The 21,816-nt window shown below is 37.2% G+C and overlaps 1 protein-coding gene across 10 annotated transcripts in view; it reads right to left on the bottom strand.

The window, feature by feature from the left end:
* Positions 1 to 21,816, bottom strand: part of OPA1 (OPA1 mitochondrial dynamin like GTPase) — a 98,700-nt gene that overhangs the window by 19,476 nt on the left and 57,408 nt on the right. For all 10 annotated transcript variants that reach the window (XR_011387994.1, XR_011387993.1, XM_070072353.1 and 7 more), the window contains 4 exons: positions 18,775 to 18,915; positions 15,203 to 15,319; positions 13,194 to 13,287; positions 12,487 to 12,597 (listed from right to left, as the gene is read on the bottom strand). Coding sequence is in view for 8 of the 10 variants with exons in the window: in XM_070072353.1 (XP_069928454.1) it covers positions 12,487 to 12,597; positions 13,194 to 13,287; positions 15,203 to 15,319; positions 18,775 to 18,915 (463 nt within the window). In the remaining 2 variants the exon portion in view is untranslated. The remainder of the gene's footprint in view (positions 1 to 12,486; positions 12,598 to 13,193; positions 13,288 to 15,202; positions 15,320 to 18,774; positions 18,916 to 21,816) is intronic.

A 21,816-nucleotide genomic window follows, 5' to 3' on the forward strand; every position in this document is an offset into this window, starting at 1 on the left:
AAGATTGTAACTGCATGACTGGGTCTTGGAAAGGGTCTTTCTTCATGCTGTTACAAAGACAAACGCTGTTCCTCATCCTGCTGTCAAACTGTTATAAATATTGGTTTGTCAAAAGACCTTCAGTGCTGAAGCTTTAAAATGGAAGCATAACAGATGAATGTATCATGAGAACGATTCTTAAACAGTCAGCTCATTAATGTAATTTTAAAAGTAAAGGAAAGAGTTTGAAGAATGTAATTGTGATTCATGAACCATACTAAAAATTTACAAAAAAAGTAGAATTAAAAGTTGTAGGCTTTAATAAAATTATAAATTAAGTAAGATGAAATGCACACATGAAATACAAGTTATATTTCTTAAATAAGATGTTGCATTAGGACAAAATAAATTAAAGCTATCAGAAGGAAAACAGGTAGGTATTCATGCTTTGTTAGACTGATTTCTCAAATTTTCTGCTATTTCTCACAATTATTCTACAAGGAAGTATCATTACTGACACAGGTTGAGCATGTTCTATCTGAAATGTCTGGGACCAGAAGTGTTTCAGGTTGCGGAGTATCTCCCTAGAGTTTACCAGTGCATGGAACTAACCTAAAATCTGAAACACTCTGAAATCTTCTGAGTATCATGTAAGTGCTCAAAAATTTTCAGAATTCAGAGCAATTTGGATTAGGCATGTTCAACCTATATTGGTTACAAAGCCAGAACACACCTCAGAAGAATGAAAACAACTTCAGAACTAATTTCACATATTATTAAATTAGAAATTTACTCATAAGTTTTATACTGCATACATCTTTAGGAGCCAAACTCATTGTTCTAGATTTTCATGATTAGTTTCACTAAAATATGTTTTAAAACTAAAATGTATGAAAAATAATATAAATATATATTATAAATATAAATATAATAAAAATAATAAAAACAAGGAAGCTAATTATATTAACTTGTGATTTACAATCACCCACACAAATCCAAAGCCTAAAAATGAGTAGAATTCCAAAACAATCTACAAAGCCACTGTCTCCCAAACTGTTAGCCCCTGCTTTGTCATAAATGTTTATGTAACTGGTTAGATCGTTATCCTCAATAGACACAGGGGTAATGCATTACAAGCCTCATATGACTTTGCAAGACAAACAGACAAACAAAAGTTTTCTAAATTGTAAAGCACTAGACAAATGGAAGGGGCTGTTAGGAAAGCAGAATATTAATTTCAAAGTATCAAACGATGCGGTTACACAGGAATATTTTCTCTTCCTTAATGTTTGTCTGGATCATTGTTTTCTCTTGATTTTTAGTAATCCAAATCCAAACACTTTCGCAAAAAGTGAGCATAAAAGATTACAGAGTTAAGGGGATAGATAAGAGTGGAAGCAGCAGGCAAGAGTCTTCCCGTGTGAAAATAAGATTAAAAAATTGCTAGACTGCATGGAAGGACCAATCCATCAGTTTTAAGATGAGAAATGTCTTAAACTTCTTTGAAGAAGGAAAGGAGAGACATGATGAAGACACAAGCATACATAGGAAGGCCAGGGTCTCATACAGGTCATGGTGGTGAATAACTTTCAAAGGAGACTGATTTTTCAATACATGTTATATACTACAATACGGTATCTGGAATACTTACGCTACATCAAGGAACTGGTATCAAAGGTTTTATTTTTACTAATGTTGCTTGTTCCTGTTAATAAACATTTCTGACATACGTTTACATAAAAAAGGAGACATTCAACCTACTCTGATAGCTAGGAAACTAGAAATAATGGAACTGACAATGAACTGAAGATGTGGGGATATAAAAATAAGCCAAATCAGGCCCACATTCAAAATTTTGTTAAACCACATACAATGTTACAGTAGTAATCTCTGGATAATGGCAATTTTTTTTCTAAAATTTACCATCTATATTTTCCAGAATCCATAGGTATTAGTTCTGCAATTGAAGAAGGAAATAAAAAGAGAAAAGAATCAAACTAATTGGAAATTCAAGTGCAGCTAATCTGTCTAGAGACAGATTTGTACATGTGACTCAGAATATGAAGTGGGCCTAATAGAAAGAAAGGCTAAATATAAAGACTAGAATTTTTGGCCCAGAGAGGAGACTTAACTGATGTCAATAAAAATAGCAAATTTCTTTTCATAACTCCAAATACTAAAACTAGGAGATAAAGAGCTGTTTTAAAAAATTAAAATGGGATACTCCACAAGGTAACAATGAAAGAGAAAGCCTATTATTTAAAATGGGTTGCACAAGTTTGAAAATGTCTCTAGTTCAAAAACGATTTCAGTTCATTCTGAGATGACAGATATATGATGGGCAGTTATAGGAAGCGAGACTTTAATGCTCATTTCAACCACTGAGGATGACAGCATGAGTATTCACAACGTAGCCCCATGAAATTTCCTGGTATCACAACTACCAAGATACTAGCTGAAAAAATACCTGTCACTTTTTAGATTCGGAATTATTATATATCAGATCCATCATTTCCATGGATAGGATAATTAAGATTATGAAATTTATAGAGTAATTCTGAACAGTGCTTTCTGGGAGGGAAGAATTTAGAAATAAATAGAAGTAAAAACTAAAATCCCGTATGTCCTTACCCTACCTCCTCTCTAATTAACTACTCTAGGAACCATGCCTTATAGAATAATCAGTTTAGTGTATATAAATCCACAAATTCTTCAAAGAAATTTTTTTTTAAAAAACTTGTATCTTGCTTAATTTGTTTTATAATACACTGCTGCATAGGCCAACAGATCATTTTGTGGTTAGATTTAGTGTCTATTACTGGGTTCTATTTTTCTATCTTAGAAATGGAGAGAGGGGCCGGCACTGAGGCATAGTGGGTTAATCCTCCGCCTGCGGCACCAGCATCCCATGTGGGCGCCAGTTCTAGTCCCGGCTGCTCCTCTTCCAATCTAGCTCTCTGTTATGGCCTGGGAAAGCAGTAGAAGATGGCCCAAGTCCTTGGGCCCCTGCATTCACATGGGAGACTGAGAGGAAGCACCTGGCTCCTGGCTTAGGAATGGCACAGCTCTGGCTGCTGCAGCCATTTGGAGAGTGAACCAGTGGATGGAAGATCTCTCTCTCTGTCTCTCGCTCTGTCTGTAACTCTACCTCTCAAATAAATTAATTAATAATAAAAAAAAAAGAAATGGAGAGATTAGGAACCAGCATTGTGGCGTAGGAGAAAAAAAAATCTGCAGTGCTGGCATCCCATATGGCTGTTGGTTCACGTCCTGGCTGTTCCACTTCTGATCCAGCTCCCTGCTAATGTGCCTTGGAAAGCAGTGGAAAATGGCTCAAGTCCTTAGGCCCCTGCACACGTGTGGGAGACCTGGAATAAACTCCTGGCTCCTGGCTCCTGGTTGGGAACAAGCCCAGGTCTAGCCACTGTGGCCATTTGGGGAGTGAATCAGCAGATGAAAGATTTTTCTCTCTCTGTCTCCCTTTCTCTCTCTAAAAACACCTCTGCCTTTCAAATAAATAAATCTTAAAAAAAAAAATAAATGGAGAGAACATAAAAACATAATTATTAAAAGAAAACAAAGTTTAACCCTAACTATTTATTTCAAGATATTTAGTCTTTTTTAAAAAATTTATTTGAGAGGTAGAGTTACAGACAGTGAGAGGGAGAGACAGAGAGAAAGATCTTCCATCTGCTGGCTCACTCCCCAAATGGCCGCAATGGCTGAAACTGAGCTGATCCAAAGCCAGAAACCAGGAGTTTCCTTGGGTCCCCTATATGGGTGCAGGGGCCCAAGCACTTGGGCCATCTTCTACTGCTTTCCCAGGCCACAGCAGAGAGCTGGATCGGAAGAGGAGCAGCTGAACTAGAACCAGTGCCTATAAAGGATGCCGGCGCCACAGGCGGAGGATTAACCTACTGTGTCATGACACCAGCCCCTAACCCTAATTTTAATGATATTATTTAATTCTAAAATCTTTCACTGAGGAAATAGTAAGCATTATTAGAAAGAGAAAAAAATTTTCTGGTTTTATATATGTGTACTGGTCTTTTAAATATCTATGAATATTTTTACGGTAGTATATAAGTAAAGTTCACTTTAAAATGATAAATAGCAAATACAATAAATTATTGAAGAAAACTTTAATCAATTAAAACCTGAATTTAAATCAAAAGATGCTTGCTAATAAAGCACTGAGTATCAGTAGCCTATATACTATTTCCCGGTAGTAAATATCCTTTCAATCTTGTACCAATTTGTCAACAGCCCTCAATGACAACTCTAAAAGACAAGATGTAGGCCATGAAAAATGTGCTTCATTCTAAAAGCCCACTCTGAGTCTGCATTTTCTCCTCTGTAATCCAGAAAGCACAGTCTGCCGGCCTCCTGGGGAGCTCTGCCTGCATATGCCTCTTCTCTAACACAGAGGACTCTCTCCAAGGATCACTATACTCTTTGTGTCAACTGTTCTTTTTTTTTTTTTTTTTTCCCACAGGCAGAGTTAGACAGTGAGAGAGAGAGAGACAGAGAAAAAGGTCTTCCTTCCATTGGTTCACCCCACAAATGGCTGCTACAGCTGGCACGTTGTGCTGATCTGAAGCCAGGAGGCAGGTGCTTCCTCCCGGTCTCCCATGTGGGTGCAGGGCCCAAGCACTTGGGCCATCCTCCACTGCACTCCTGGGCCACAGCAGAGAGCTGGACTGGAAGAGGGGCAACCTGGACAGAACCAGAGAACTTAGAAATGTGTTAGAAGCTAGGGGATGAAACAATACTGAAGTCTTATCATTGGTGGGCTAAGGAAACAGTTACAGCACTGAGATATAAATGATGCTACAGGGATAATGATTCTTACAGTTCACGCTTTCTCTCCAGGGTACCTCATTCTATTCTTTTGTGATTGCGTCCATTTTAAAAAACCTTCTCTTTTAAAAATCCCCTCTGGACCTTTAGAACTCAGTATAACTTTTTCCTCCCTTAAATCCCTTTGAAATTAATTTTCTTTGGCTAAGTTTTCATTTCAGAAACAAAATGAATATACCACTGCAGATGTAATTCAAATAACTTACTAAATTTTCAACAGCCATAATATCAGACTCTATAAAAGTATATGTTAATTTTTCTCAGTAATAAAATGACAAGCTGTATTCATGTGGAAGAACACCAGTCTATGGGCAGGTGAACAGGTAGCAATGATGGATGCAACAATCACCTGTGGAGCCTTGTCTAAACAGGCATGCCAGGGTCCCACCTCTGGGAAAATAGTGTCTGAAACATAGAATTTTTTTTTGTGCAATTTTAAGTTTCAAATTATGAGCCTAATAATTGTTCAGGCTTATGTTCAGTTTCATACTACTTCAGGAACACTACTTTCAATCTATAATTATCCTCAAGGATTTTGTAGGTATGGAAGCTTGGCTCTTTTTATAAATGCAGAAGAATAAAATCATTCTGGCTAACTAAGGGTCGATTTTAGCTAGATCCTGAGTATTTTTTTTAAAACCAAGTTTTAACATGGCATGAAGATATTCTTATAACTATCCTCTAAATTAGAATTATATTTTAAGAGAAATAATCTTCTTAGATTTAAGCAATTACAGCACACATCTCTTTTAATCTTAGCTGTTAAAACTGGCATTTTGCTGCAGCTCCCTTTTTAATCACCATAATTTAAAAAATGCACATACATCTGTTTTTGTCATTAAATAGTATAATATTAATTTTGAAGAATAAAGGTTTCATTCTAAAAGTGATTTTGTTATTGAAATCTGATAACTCAGGAAAAAAAACCCTTTCATTTATAGTCTGTATATCTGAATTTTTGAGTTAAAACTGAATTTCACACACACTAATATATAAAGGCTGTTATCTTTGCTCTTTTCTAATTATCCAGAGAAAGCACAGAACAGAGGATAAGAGGAGACTGGGAAAGTGAAGCAACACAAAGACAAGCTCCAGCAGCATTGTATACGCCCAACAGAAACAAACTTTAAGTTTCCAGAAACAATTGCTTGCTGTCTGGGAGATGCTCAGGCATCAAACAATAAAGACCAGTCAACAGAGGCAAGAGGCTGAGCATGCTGCTTGGACTCCTACTCACTAATCCCTCTGAGCTCTAGTAAAAAGGCCAGCTGTTGCCACCTCGTGTAGGGAGTCAGCAGAACAAATTAACTGCAGGAAGAAAAAAAGCTAAGGATATTGGAAAATTCTAATTTACTAGCCTACTTAAGCTAACCGTTTTTAACATTCAGGATATCAAACTATACCACCAAAATAAATCTGCACAATGGTAGCCCAAGTAAAGGAATTTACCACTGTTTTCACATTTTGTTGCCAAATGAGACGTTGTTATGAAGTAATTCAGATTTCAATGAAGTGTATCTTCTCACACAAAGTACAGGAAGTGCAAAGATACTGAAACTTATGAGAAAACATTTTAATATTCTCAAACTAGCTGTTACAAAAATAGCCATTATGCTCAATTAAAGATTGTGTAGCTGTTAACAGCTGGACTTCAGAACTCTTAATATGAACACAGCCATACTGAAAATCTGTCTCAATTTTGGGCAACTAGATACTTCTTCACTATAGTAGTATAGTAGTGACAGAGTATAATTGGAGACATGCTTACAAGTCATAAAAGGAAGATTAACTTACTTTAATCTGTTTAGTGGCTTCATTTATACTTTAATGTTCCAAATGTACCTTTACCCAGATGTTCTATTGAAGTTTACATATAGTTTAAAAGTTTAAATTCCAACACTTTTTATAATGCAGGAAGTAACTAGGATGATATAAGTATAACCATCATCACTAATATATGTCTTTCTCACCCAACTGTGAAGGATGTCGTTAATTAAAGAAACTTCCCAAATAAGGAACAATTTTATAAAACTATATTTTTTAAATGCTTGATTTTTTTTTAGTTCAGCATGGTAGTCTAAAATCTGAATTCAGTTCTTGGCTTTATTGTTTACTACTGATGCATTGCTTAGCTCCCATTTCTTCATCTGTAAAATGAGAAAAACAACGGTACCTATCAAATAAAGTACAGAGAAAGTATTTAACTGGGTATCTGATATATAAAAATTATTTAAATATTTATTCATAAGAAGTTTCAAGTTTTCAAAAATGAAAATGAATTTTCTGTAAAATAAGGAAGAAAAGACTCCTTAAATTTTAGGAAGAACGTGCTAATTGATTGGTAATGAATCTTTTATTCCTGGATATCAGTGATTTTCTGATTATCTACATAGAGAATAAAAAGTATACCTTGAGTTCTAATGAACAAGAGTTAAAAAAGAAGCCTAAGTTCCAACTCCCAACCAATTTAAGGATTTAAAAACTTGTAATAATCTAGTTAATAGATGATATAATATTCACAGAGCAACTGATGAAACAGCAACAAACACTAACCAGCTATTGTTACCAGCACCCAGGTACTTAGCTTCTGAGACAGAATGATAGAAAACAAATTATAACAAGTCTGTGAAGTGCTAGCATTTTTACCTGCTTTATATAACAAGCATAAAACAGATTTCATAAATCATAAAGTAGATCTCAAAGAGAAAGAAGAACTTTTAACTGGGCTCTCATATACCAATAGTTGTATCTCCACAGAAAGGACTTAAAAATTACAGTTTATTTCAATAGATTAGATATATTACTAAAAGTTACAGTGGATATCCAAGTAGATTTTATTAAAGTTGACAGTGTATATAAATAGCTATAAAAATTATTTGAAATTAAATTTTCTTGGGGCCAGCATCATGGTGAAACAGGTAGACCCACCACCTGCTACTCTCATATCAGCATTGGTTCGAGTCCTGGCTGCTCCACTTCTGATTCAGCTCCCTGCTAGTGGCCTGGGAAAAGCATCAAAAGATGGCCCAAGTACTTGGAACCCTGTCACCCATGTGGGAGACCTGGAAGAAGCTCCTGTCTTTTAGACCTCTCTGTCTTTTAGCTTAGGGTTAGCCTAGTCCTGGCCATTGTGGCCACTTGAGTAGTGAACCAGTGGATAAAAGAGCTCTCTCTCTCCACCTCTCTCTCTCTCTGCAACTCTACAATCCAAATAAATAAATAAATTTTTTAAAAATTAAACTTTTCACTAAAGTTAAAAAGAATTTCATGAAGGTTACGAGCATATTTAAACTCCACAGACTTCAAACTGTAGGTAGACACTGCAAATGAAGGATCTGGGTGGAAAGAGGAGACACATCAATCTATTGTACTGTTCATGAAGTAACTCAGTCTCTTGTTTATCTTCAGAGATCATGTTTTCAAAGATCTCATTTTCTCTAATGTATTTTCACATGATCTGGATCCATTATCAGCTATACAAACAAGAACAAAATTAAAGCCTTCTTTTTACTTTTATGTGAAAACCATCTTAGGCTCACAGAAAAGTTGCAAGAACGTATTTTTCCTGAAATATTTACTGTCATTATACCTCATAACCCTCAAATATGTATTCTAACATATATTAGCTATGAATAAGGATATTTTCCTAAATAATCCCAAAGCTTTAAAGCTAACACTGATATACTACTACCATGGAACCCTCAGATCCTATACAAATTTCACTGTCACATTAATGTCCTTTAGAGCAGTAAGATCCAGCCTAGGATCATGCACTGTACTTAATTTTCACTTTTTTTAGTCTCTTACAACCTGAACAGTTCCCCAGTTCTTCTACGTCCTTCACAAACGTGACACACTTGAGGACTATGGGACAGTTCTTTTGTATACTGTGACTTGATTTGGGCTTGTCTTATTGTTATGCTTGGACTTATTTATTATTGAAAGGCAGAGTTAACAGAGATAGGCAGAGAAAGCTTCCATCTGCTGGTTCACTTGCCAAATGGCCACAACAGCTGGGGCTAGGCCAGGGCCAGGCTGAAGCCACGAGCCTGGAACTCCATCTGGGTCTCTTATGCGGATGATGGAGGCCTAAGGATTTGGGCCATCTTCTGCTGCTTTCTGAGGTACATCGACTGGGTGGGAACTGAACAGCTGGGATTTGAACTGGCACTCATAAGGGATGCTGGTGTCACAGGTGGCAACTTAACCTGCTGTACCACAATGCTGGCCCCAAGATATAAATCTTTGATAAGAAGATCCTAGAAATGATACTAGGTTCTTCTCATTGCATTCTACAAGGTGGAACACAGTTTTGACTGGATGATTACTGATATTAACTTTGCCCACTGACATGGTGATAGCCAAGCTTCTCCATGTTCTCTTTTCCTTCTAATGAATAAATATTTAATTATATCACTATTCCATTCTTAGTCACTGATTTTATTCATTTATGTACATAATTGCTGACTCATGGATTCCTATTTTACTCAGTAAGGACCCAAGAACTTGAGCCATCACCTGCTGTCTTCCAGGGTGCACACTAGCAGGGCAATCAGAGACAGGATTGGAACCCAGGGACTCCAACATGGGATGCAGGTGTCTCCAAGTGGTGTCTTTCACCATGGGGCCAAATGCTTGCACCATCATTACTTATTTGAGTGCAAACTGTCTCTGGTTTGGCCAGTTGGAGACTCTTCAAGATGGCCTCTGTGTCTTGTTGACTAATCCTTACTACTTCTTTTTTTTTTTTTAATACTAATTTATTTATTTATTTGAGAAGCAGAGTTACAGACAGAGAGAGGGAGAGACAGAGAGGTCTTCCATCTGCTTGTTCACTCCCCAAATGTCTGCAATGGCCACAGCTGGGTGGATCTGAAGCCAGGATCCAGGAACTTCTTCTGGGTCTCCCACATGGGTGCAGGGACCTCAGCACTTGGGCCATCTTCCACTGCTTTCCCAGGTGCATTAGCATGACCTGGATCGTAAGTGGAGCAGCCAGGACTTGAACCAGTGTCTATATGGGATGACAGCACCAGAGGTGGAGGCTTAACCTATTATACCATAGCGCTGGCCCTGACAGATCCTTACTTTCTTAAATCTAAGATGCCTCAGGCTCATCCTGTCCCTTTCCCACTCTAGCTATGGAATACATTGCATCTCCAAAATATATGTTCTTTAGATTATGAGGGAACAATATATTATTTCTTATGTGCTCATCTTAAGGGACAATAAATGAATCTCTAAAGTAATGATAATGATTTAAAAGAAAGCAAGTTTAAGACTGGCAAAAATGAATGTATCAGATCAGAATTTTTACAATTTCTACATCACTCTTCTCTTGACTGTTTTGAAATTGTACTAAAACCGCCTGATTGCCTCTCTCTGAACTCTATGAACCAACACATTATGTTCTAATTGAAAATGCTATTTTCAAAACTGTGATCCACATAATTGTGTAGTAACTGTTAAATTCTGAAAGTTTTCTGGCTGAAGGCATCCATGAACATATTCCCCAGTGTCACATCAAAGACAACAGTAAGGAAAAGGCACTCTCAAGACTCTTTTGCAATTGATGGACAGAGTCATGGCTCATTGCCTTTGGTGTGACTGATGAAGTGAAGTCACCAACAAGACTGTTCCTTTCAAGGACATTATTTGGTACATTAACACCACCATAATTTTGTATGTGCAAATGTAGTAAATCATTTCAAGAGATTCAGAAGACTACTTTCTCAGAAAATCACCTGGAGAACAGAAGACTTGGCTTGACAGTGTACATATCTGAGTTAGCAATATACTTTCTTTAATCCAAGTAGGAGTGGAGAGTGATGGGGTTACACAAGCTTTAATATAAAACATGAAAAGACATTTATTTTTTCAATCACTTAAAAAAATTTACATGGCAGTAAAATTCATTGAAGTATTTCATTATCTGAAAATTATACCCTGAGGGTACAAAAGAAATACATTTGTATATATCAAGACAGTGATATACCTCTTCCAGTAACAGTACTAATTTAGCATGAAATTATGAGCCAGAGATTTCCAAATGCTTATGGAACCAATTTTTCTAACAAGCCAGTGAAATGACCATTATAACAGTCACTTAAAAAGCAAAGCAGCCAAAGCTTTGGAAAATCCCCTAATCTTAAAGCTAAGAATCAGCTAACACTCAAGACAGAACTAAATAAACCCTCCAAACAGGGCTAAGTTAGGCTGGGGGAGGGCGCACTAGCCTACTCTAAGTGTTAAAAGCTTCACCAAGAATAAGGAGGTTTCACCAGGGGGAGTTGGTAGCCTGGCCCAGTAATCAGGAATATCTGTGTAAGGAAGGCAGCCTACTGTAGCATGTCAGAGCACAAGCAGGATGAACAGAGTGTCTGTCTCCACAAAAGCATGGTCTGGCATTAGGTGACGTGGAGGAGCAGGACAAGGCCTGGCACAAAGTATCTGAGCATGAGCTCCATTAAAAAGGTCTCTATCTAGGTGGTGTTGTGTAGTACTGGTTAAGCCACCTCTTGCAGTGCCAGCATCCCATATAGGTACCAGTTCAAGTCTTGGCTGCCCTACTTTTGATCCAGTTCCCTGCTAATGATCCTGGGAAAGCAGGGAGGATGGGCCAGGTCCTTGGGCTCCTGCTACCCATGTGGGTGACTCAGAAGAAGCTCCTGATCTCTAGTTTCGGTCTAGCCCAGCCCTTGCCATTGTGGTGGAGAGTGAACTAGTGGATGGAAGATCTCTCCCTGTTTCTCCCTCTCTCTGTAACTCTGCCTTCCAAAGAAATAAAAAAACAAATCTTAAAAAAAAAAGTCTCTGTAAGGAAAAGCAACCTGGTATGGGATGTCAGAGCCTAGACAAGGTGAAAAGGGTATCCATGCAGAGTTAGGAACTCTGGTGAGAGCCTGGTGTGTGATGATGAGAGTCCAAGCTTGGTGGAAAAACAATTTTCACAATGAAGGGACAGTGGTAAGTTTGGTTACATATAGGAGGACGGATTAGAATAAGTAATTACATTAAGGACACTAGGAGGTAGGTATTTCACTGTCAGAAAACAGAGTTACAGATATGAAAAGGAAGAAAACTAGTATTGTAGTACTGGACTAAAATTGGAAGTATCAGAATCAACTCATTGTTTTCAATATAAACACATACATAAGAATGTAGATGTAAATGAGTACGTATATGCATTTATACATATGTACATATGTATAAACAACATTTATTCCCCAGCTGTTTTTACTGAGAAGGCTTGGGAGCAGTGATATTTCAATAACAATGAGCTTATCTAGTTCTCACATCTTGACATCTAAATAACATTCTCCAAAAAAAGGAAGCTAGATTACAGAATCAGTCTCTACAGAAGGACAGTACTGGGACACTGGGTCAACACTGAATGGGGTCAGAGATTAAGATACAGTAATATACCAATGTTACCTTCCTGATTTTGGTGACTGCATTATGGTTGCTAGCAGAAAATCTTATCTAAGAAATAAACACTAAAGTACATGGAAGTGACAGGACTTCAGATCAGCAACCTACACTTTGTAGATAACTTTTTTGTAAGTTTGATATTAAATAGACTAGTAAATAAACAGAAACAAGGAAGGCAGATAGGAGGTAAGGTGGAGGGCACAGAGAACTACTTACTGAGGTCTTCGGCCAGTTGAACACGTTTACCAGTAAGCAATTTAACTTTCTTTTCACTGTCTTCAGCAAAATCTTCCAACACCTCTTTAACGTTTTTCTCTAATCGCCTAACTGTTCAAAGTAAATAAAGAAATTGGAGGAGTTTTTTTTAATAGATACTCCAGGATAATAATATTAACCATAGGAGGGGTCTTCAAAAAGTTCATAAAATAAAACATATTATGAAAAACTATGTGTAGATTTTAACTCTTTTGCACTAACATAAACTTATCTTTTATTTTACATTTTCCCAAGAATTTCTTGAAGTATTCTCTATTGAACAGTAAGTTCTTATGTTTTCTTATCATGTTAGATCTATTAAGTTTATAGTTGTCAAAATTACAGAGAGAATTTCTGATATTATATAGCATGTTTTAACAGCACATAACTGATACCAAATCTCAGAAAACAGCATATTTCTAATTCAAAATACTTTAAGGAAAGCACAGATTTCTTGATTACTAATCTAGTTTTTGTGTAATAAAGGTAGATTCTTGCTATGTTTCATCTTCTACTTTTTCAATTATGATTTATTAATTTTTAAAGGCAAATTATAATTGTTTTTCTAATAAATCTAGTTTTAATGAGGTTTTGCAATCCTCCTATTAAAAATGGAGCTACTACCATTTTAATGCCAAAATGAGAAAGCATTAACCCTTGTGGCTTACCTTCAGTGTTTGTAAGTTGCTGCCTTAAAGTATTGGCAGTGATAGCAAGCATGCGCTGTATTCGCCAAAACAGGACCACATCATTGCATTCCAACTGAAATATTAAACAATTAAGATTACCAGAAGCAAATCTATAAATGAAAACCAAGTGCTTATACACAGACAACTACCAAAGTCAGTACCTATATACTGGGCTTTAATACACATTATTACATTTATCTAATACATGTAATTCTATAATTGGAAACAGAGGCAACTTTTTTGTACAGATCCATGAAATTCTGCCTGTTCTGAGTCTTAACTACCCTATATCTACATAGATTTGTTGGTTTTATTTTTTTTAAAGATTTATTTATTCATTTGAAAGTCAGAGTTACACAGAGAGAAGGAGAAGCAGAGAGGTCTTCCATCTGATGGTTCACTCCCCAGTTGGCTGCAACAGTATTTTCTTAGCTTATATTTAGTGTCCGTTAACAATCATGCTTATGTTAAATATGTCCCTGGGTCAACCTCTTTTGAGTGTGCACTAAAGCTGGTTTTGTGATTTAGTTGTATTTCAAAGTAAATTGATATTTAAACTTTTATTTAAAGAATTTATTTAATTTATTTGAAAGTCAGAGAAATAGAGAGGCAATGAAACAGAGGGGTCTCTCATCTGCTGGTTCACTCTTTGCAAGTGCCTGCAACAGCCAGGGTTGGGCAAGGCCAAAGCTAAGAGGCAGGAACTCAATCCAGGTCTTCCAGTTGGATGGCAGAGACTCAGCTACTTAAGCCATCACCTCATACCTCCTAGGATGCACATAGCTCTGTAGTAGAGCTAGGACTTGAACTCTGATATTGGATGCAGATACACCAAGTGGCAGCGGCATCTTAATCAGTGTACTGTATGCCCTTCCCTCAGATTACATATACACAAACACACACAAACACACACATACCACATTTAAAGATTTAAAGTTTATTCTGTAGAGTTTTTTCAATAATTATGCAAAAACTTTTTTATGTAAGTGAATTTAAATACAAATTTATTTTAAGCTTATGAAAACAAAAGAAAAGTATTTTAGAAGTCTTAGATTGCTGACTGAAGGTTTTTTCAGAAGGCTAAAAAAAAGCATGTTTTGTCTGTAAGAAAATGCCCAAAATATATCAATCTGCTGCCACCTAGGGGTTACTTTGTAAAAAGTGACGCTACATTATTTTAAAAGTCCATTACAGTAACTTCAGTTCTTTTAAGGAATTACTTAATCTAAGGGACCGGCATTGTGGCATAGGGGATAAGGCCCCTGCCTGCCAGTGCCTCCTATAGGGGCACCAGTTCAAGTCCCGGCTGCTCTACTTCTGATCCAGCTCCCTGCTAATGGTCTGGGAAAAGCAGCAGAGGACGACCCAACTATCTGGCCCCTGTCACTCATGTGGGAGATCCAGAAGAAGCTTAGGGGTTCCTTTGGCCTGGACCAGCCCCGGCTGCTGGGCCATGTGGAGAGTGAACCAGCAGATGGAAGATTCTCTCTCTCTCTCCCCTTCTCTAACACTGACTTTCAAATAAATAATCTTTTAAAAAAATAAAGGATTATTTAAAACAAGGTTTCAGTGATATGAAGAATGATACATAAAAAAAGTTCAGTAAAAATTTTTTTGCAGCATGTTTTCTACCATGTAAATGGCTGGTTATACACACACACACACACACCTTCTCTATGGATAGAAAAAAATTGAATAGAAATCCATGTTAACTAAAATTACTTCTAGATCTGAGGATTATAAATGATTATTTCCTTTTACATATTATTTCACATTTAAACACATACGTACTGTTACAGGTGCCAGGGATGACATGTATGTAAGATGCAGTTACTACCAAAGGGACAAACATCTTTGAAATGATAAGAATTATGTTAATCTTCATAGATTATACATACTTTTTCCAGATGATTAAAGGATGTAAAATTAAGATTAAAGCCAAAGTTTAATACACATCTTATACATTTCTCTGCTTTTGGAGTTCTTACCTCAGAATCTACAAAATGCCTTTGGTAATAGTAAAAGCCTCTTCGACAAAGGTTACAATGGTTTAGAGCTGTTTTTAAGAAATGTCTTCTATACACTTGATGCCAAGTATCCTTAATCTAAAATGAGAAAAGAAAACAAAATTATCGTGTACAGTCTTCTTATTGATCAATTATACTGAGAAGTTGTATAGAAATAGTTTTCTATAAGAGTTAATTAAAACCAACAACAATATTGTGTGGGTATTCTACCACATTTTTTATTCACTTAACATTTTTTCAAGACAAGGATTAGATTTGCTACTAATCTATCAGTTGTGTAATTCAAGATTTACATTTTAAACAAAAGCTGTTATTATATTCAAACAATCGTCTTATAGAATAGATAAAGTCCCTTAGTTAGAAGTGAGGATAACCATAGCAAAAACAGATTGAAAGTCTTGACAAAGGCAAGAGTTCAGACCTGGAAGCTAATCTGGACAATGCTCATTAACCCAACAGTATCTCCTTTCTGGTGATTATATATTTAAATATATTTTCAAAGTATGATAGTCTTATTTTTAAAATTCTTATTTATTACTTATTTACATTTTATTTGAAAAGCAGAGAGACAAATATCTTCCATCTGCTGATTCAAATATCTATAATATAATCAAATATCTATAATAGTTGGGGATGGGTCAGGCCAAAGCTGGAAGACTGGAACTCAGTCTGGGTCCCCCATATGGTGGCAGGAGCCCAAACATTTGAGCCATCACCTGCAGTCTCCCAGGATGCGCATTAGCAGGAAGCTGGACTCAAAAGTGGAGCTGGGACTTGAATCCAGGTGCTTTGATATGAGATGAAGTATCCCAAGTAGTGTCTTAACACTGCCATCAAAATACCTGCCCCTCATTACTGATTATTAAATTTCACTGCAACCATACCAACATGATCCCCCACTACTTTATTACTACCCAGTCTGCTCAATGTTCTCTCATATCAACTGTCTTTTTTTGACATAATAATATTAAGCAGGTAGAATAAATATCATCAATGCCATCTGACAAATGAGGAATGTGGGGCTCAAAGACATTATATCAACTACTAAAGGTAATATTACTAACTCATGTAATGTAATTGGATTAGAATTCACATCTCTCTTTTTTTTTTTTTAAAGATTTATTTATTTATTTATTTGACAGGTAGAGTTACAGACAGTGAGAGAGACAGAGAGAAAGGTCTTCCTTCTGTTGGTTCATTCCCCAATTGGCTGCAATGGCTGGAGTTGCACTGATCCGAAGCTAGGAGCCAGGTGCCTCTTCCTGGTCTCCCATGCTGGTGCAGGGGCCCAAGCACCTGGGCCATCCTCTACTGCCCTCCCGGGCCACAGCAGAGAGCTGGACTGGAAGAGGAGCAATGGGGACTAGAACCAGGTGCCCATATGGGATGCTGGCACCGCAGGCGGAGGATTAACCTAGTGTGCAAGCGGCACTAGGCCCAGAATTCACATCTCTTAACATCCCTTTTAGTATCCTCATTATGGTCTTTTGTTTGTTTGTTTGTTTGTTTTTATTTATTTAAAGATTTTGCAAAATACAGTAGACAAAGTGTCACTTGGAAAAAACTAAGTTTTCTTGCTCACTGAAAGTAATTCAGATACATAGTCAATCCACAGCCTAAGATACTGGAAAAACTAAAAAAGAAAAAAAAAATCAAATCATATAATCTCTTCCATTTTACCTTTTTTTTTTTTTTTTGACAGAGTGGACAGTGACAGAGAGAGAGAAAGGTCTTCCTTTTGCCATTGGTTCACCCTCCAATGGCCGCTGTAGCCGGCGCACTGCGGCCGGCGCACCGCGCTGATCCGATGGCAGGAGCCAGGTGCTTCTCCTGGTCTCCCATGGGGTGCAGGGCCCAAGCACTTGGGCCATCCTCCACTGTACTCCCTGGCCACAGCAGAGAGCTGGCCTGGAAGAGGGGCAACCGGGACAGAATCCGGCGCCCCAACCATTTTAATTCTAAGACAAAAATCTTTCTGCTGTATTAACCAACACAAAGTATACATACTAACAGCCACATAAACTTTAAAAGTATCACGAGCTAGGACCAATGTGGATAAATTATAAGTTTACATCTATATTCAGTTAAAAATTTCATTTTCAACTTATAACACTAGAAATATAACAGCTTTAACTGCTGAGTTTGACCTTGGGTGGAATTTAAATACAATCATTCCTCAAGTACAGGAACAAAAATAGCAGATAATCTTTAAAAGAATGTATGTGTAGCCAAGAAAAAAAAGTTTTAAAGATTTATTTTTTCTGTATTTGAAAGGCAGATCTAGAGAGGAAGAGACGGAGATGTCCTCCATTCTCTAGCTCACTCCCTAAATGGGTGCAATGGCCAAAGCTGGGCTGGTCTGAAACCATGAGCCAGGAGCTTCTTCTGGGTCTCTTACATGGGTGCAGGGGCCCAAGCACTTGGGCCATCTTCTAGGGCATCCCCAGTTGCATTAGCAGGGAGCTGGATGAGAAGCAGATCAGCTCGGACTCGAAACAGCTTCTATATAGGATGCTGGCACTGCAGGAGGTGGCTTAATCCGCTATGCCACAGTGCCAGCCCCAAGAAATTTTTTACATGATTACTTTCTCCATCAGATTTACTTTTCTGATTGGGTTTTGCTTATAAAACAAACTTTATAAGATTTATTTATTTATTTGTAAGGTAGAGTTACAGAGAGGCAGAGGTAGAGAGAGAGAGAGAAAGAGAGAGATCTTCAATCCACTGGTTCACTCCCCAAGTGGCCCTAACGGCCAGAGCTGGGCTGATCTGAAGCCAGGAGCCAAGAGATTCTTCTAGGTCTCCCATGTGGGTGTAGGGGTGCAAGTGCTTGGGCCATCTTCTACTGCTTTCTCAAGCCATAGCAGAGAGCTGGATCGGAATTGGAGCAGCTGGGACTCGAACTGGTGTCCATATGGGATGCCCGCACTGCAGAAGGTGGCTTTACCCACTAATCCACAGCATCTGCCCCATAAAATAAACTTTGGAATTCTTACATCACACTAAGCAAGAGAGAATGTAGGCTGGGGAACTTTTTTTTTTTTTAATTTGCCATAAATAAGCATCATGAAGAGAAGCAAAAAGTCTGAAGTATGGGCTATTTTAATCTAATATTTATTTTAAGTGAGGAAAATAAGAACTCAAAGACCTTTCCAATTTAATGAAAAGTTATTTACAACTCTTTCAAAGTCTTTTCCACTCATAAGCATATATAAACAGAAATTATGTCTTGCATTCCGAAACAGTGAGACGTGATGCAAGGTCTGGGTGCATTTCATTCCCTTCTCCAAGAACTGCTCAACTTGTCCAAGTAAATACCCTTTTTAAACCTCAATTTTCTCCTTTACAAACCAAAGTGATACATTTAACAAAACAATACCAAGAATAAAATTTCTACTCTTCAATAAAAAATTTATCATCAGCAAATGTTCAAACTGAACAGTTAAATTTTAATCCATTAGGAGTAGCAACATTTTACTGTAAGAAACAAAGATTATACAAGTCAAGTCATGCTAAAAAGCAATATTCATTACCAAGCCTGGATCTACTGCTACTCCTCGGGACTCTAGGTTCTTTCGGACCGTGGTTATCTCGTCGCTTGCAAGATATGCTGGGTGTTCTTCATTACACTTCAACATTTTCTCCAGTTCATTCTTGGTTTCATTGTGGACACACTTAGAAATGTTTAAAAGAGGACTATGTTTAGGTGGCTCATGATTTGGCATTTGTCAAAACAGAGTCTGAGTTGTTTTTGGTGTGTGTGTGTGGTTTTTACTTAATGAATATAAATTTCCTATGTACAACTCCTAGGGACAGAGTCCGAGTTTTAATAACTATGTTACTGTTACCAACATTGACACAAAATCACAACAAACAAAAAATAATGGAATTCTCTGGTTTATGAATATGAGTAGCTGGCCTATGAATGCAGTGCTACTTCTCTTAATAGAGATGAAAAAACACAGTCCCTTTTGTTCCATTCTGTTTTTTTCTGAAATATTTTACCATCAAGTTACTGCATCAGGCACCTTATTATATACTTACTTTCTTGACCTTATGGGATAATTTGGATGTAGAAAAAGTAACGTGAATACATGGTAACAGATCATGTTCTATAAATGCCTCATATCTAGGAACTAGATGACTGAAATGATTCCTGTCTGTTGACAAGCTTTTCTGATAATTAAATTAAATACAAAATGCATCATTTGGTTTACTAAAAAGGCTTTTAATTAAAAATCATACTTCAGACTGCTGCTGTGGGGTACCTATCATTCTTAAATTCACTTCCACTCTGTAATTACTTGTCAATCTCTTCACCAGTGGAAGAATACATACACACAGCAGTTTTGTTAAGTATGAAAACAAGACTTTTTTTACTGGATAAAATTAAATTTATCTTGTCTTTTTCAAACCTTCACTCAAAATTATAAAATAAAATAAGCTAGCTTATAAGTAATTCACTTATTACTCTAACAAATTGCTACAACAGTTCTTGCCCCAAACTGGACCACAGCTATAGAATATGATTATTTATATGAGGGTGTTCAGAAAATTAATGAAAAAATGGAATTAAAACATGAGTTTATTTTGGTACAAATAAATATTGAAAACGATGCATGGATTTTCCAAGTATTCATTTTTCATGAACTTTCTGAAGGCCCTGGTACAAGAATGACAGTTGTCAGTGGAGCTTTTAACTAAACTTCTTCAAGACATGACTTTAAGAAACTTTAGAACAAATATTATTTAATGAAGAAAAAGTCACTGTTTGCTCAAACATCTGTTAGCCAGTCTAAGGCAGGAAAGAAACATGGCCTGTGACTCATCCTCACCCTGGCTTGTGTCTTCACTTCACCTTCCTACCTGTCACCATTTCACTGCCACCCACCATCCTTGGCCTCCAGAAGAGAATACTCTCCCATCTATCCTGTCCAAGATTTCTACTAGTTCAGTTCAGACAAGATAAGAATATTTCAAAGGCAGGGATTTTCTTAGAAAACTAAGGAAAAGGTAACACAAAAGCACAAAATAGTCTTCATTTTTAACATAGGATTGTTCATCTTTAACACAGAATTGACCTTAATTTTTTCTTGTCAAATCCTATCACTCTAAGACAGAAGGAACATGGCTACCCAAACTGCTCCCCTATAATCTGTCATCTTTTTTTTTTTTTTTTTTTTTAAGATTTCATTTATTTATTTGAGAGGTAGAGTTACAGACAGTGAGAGGGAGAAACAGAGAGAAAAGTCTTCCTTCTGTCAGTTCACTCCCCAGTGGCCACAACGGTCAGAGCCGTGCCAATCCGAAGCCAGGAGCCAGGTGCTTCTCCCCGGTCTCCGATACGGGTGCAGAGGCCCAAGGACTTGGGCCATCCTTTACTGCTTCCCCAGGCCACAGCAGAGAATTAGATTGGAAGAGGAGCAGCCGGGACTAGAACCGGTGTCCATGTGGGATGCCGGCACCGCAGGTGGAGGATTAACCTACTAGGTCACAGTGCTGGCCCATTTGTCATTTTAACCTCCAGGTATGAGGTCAGCACAATGGTTTTTAACAGGAGTGGGAGAAGACAGATAGGTTAGAGAAGAACTGGACTAGTAAGCTGGACATGGGGCTATCTTTGGCAGTGTAAAAAAACAAAAACAAAATCACAAATAATTACATCCTCTCATCTGCTCCAGCAATTCTCATGTTCCTTTCTTCTATATTCCATATTATGACCTCCACTCTGTAATCTGCCCAAGTCTTACATTTGCTGCCCTGAAACCTGGTGGGAGAGGGCTCTTCTCGTAAGGATTTCCAGATTCTTCTTCTAGGCAAATGGACTCTGCACTGACTTTAAAGCTAATTCCTTTGCTTCTCTTGAGAGGATTTCCTGTACAACCAGAAATCATTTCTTTTCTGAGTATTTTGCCATGCATATTTACCACCAGTAGCTGAGGCAAGTTTTGTCAATGTTAATTATTCTGGAGACTTTACACCTAATTTCACTGAGCCTTAATGGCTAGACACTTTCTTGCATTTATCTGCCTTCTAGCAGCTTTCTAATCAATCCTTCTTCCTGTCTCAAAGTCACAAACCTCTAACAGATCCCAGAGAAAAGCTTTCCTGACAGAACTCCTTCTCTCAGCCCATCTGTAGAGTAGAGATAACTGATGTTCCCTGAACACACGCAAGATCCAATCTCTGACTCTGTCCCCTCTTCAGTTACTCTTCAGTCTCCTAATGACTCACTATTTTTTTCCACAAAAATCATGACAGACAAAAGAGGAAGGCTGTCTCTTCACATTATTTTGAGACAGTTTCTGATTTATATCTGATCGCTTAAGAAACAAAACATGGGGAAAACTAGAAAAAAATGAAATTATATAATTTAAGTAACTCTATACTTAAAAAATATAAATAGAAATATGTCATTTGGTAATTTTCATTCTCTTTATCTCTTATCTCAATTTTTCCACTTCTTGGCCTTCTTCATCCAATTAAATGGATTCAAGGAATCAAAAAAACAAGAGAAGAAAGTAGACTGGATGCCATCTTTTTTTTCATTACTTCATTAATTTAAGTATTTGGAC

Source organism: Oryctolagus cuniculus, chromosome 4 (assembly GCF_964237555.1).
Source record: "Oryctolagus cuniculus chromosome 4, mOryCun1.1, whole genome shotgun sequence".
Taxonomy (NCBI): Eukaryota; Metazoa; Chordata; class Mammalia; order Lagomorpha; family Leporidae; genus Oryctolagus; species Oryctolagus cuniculus.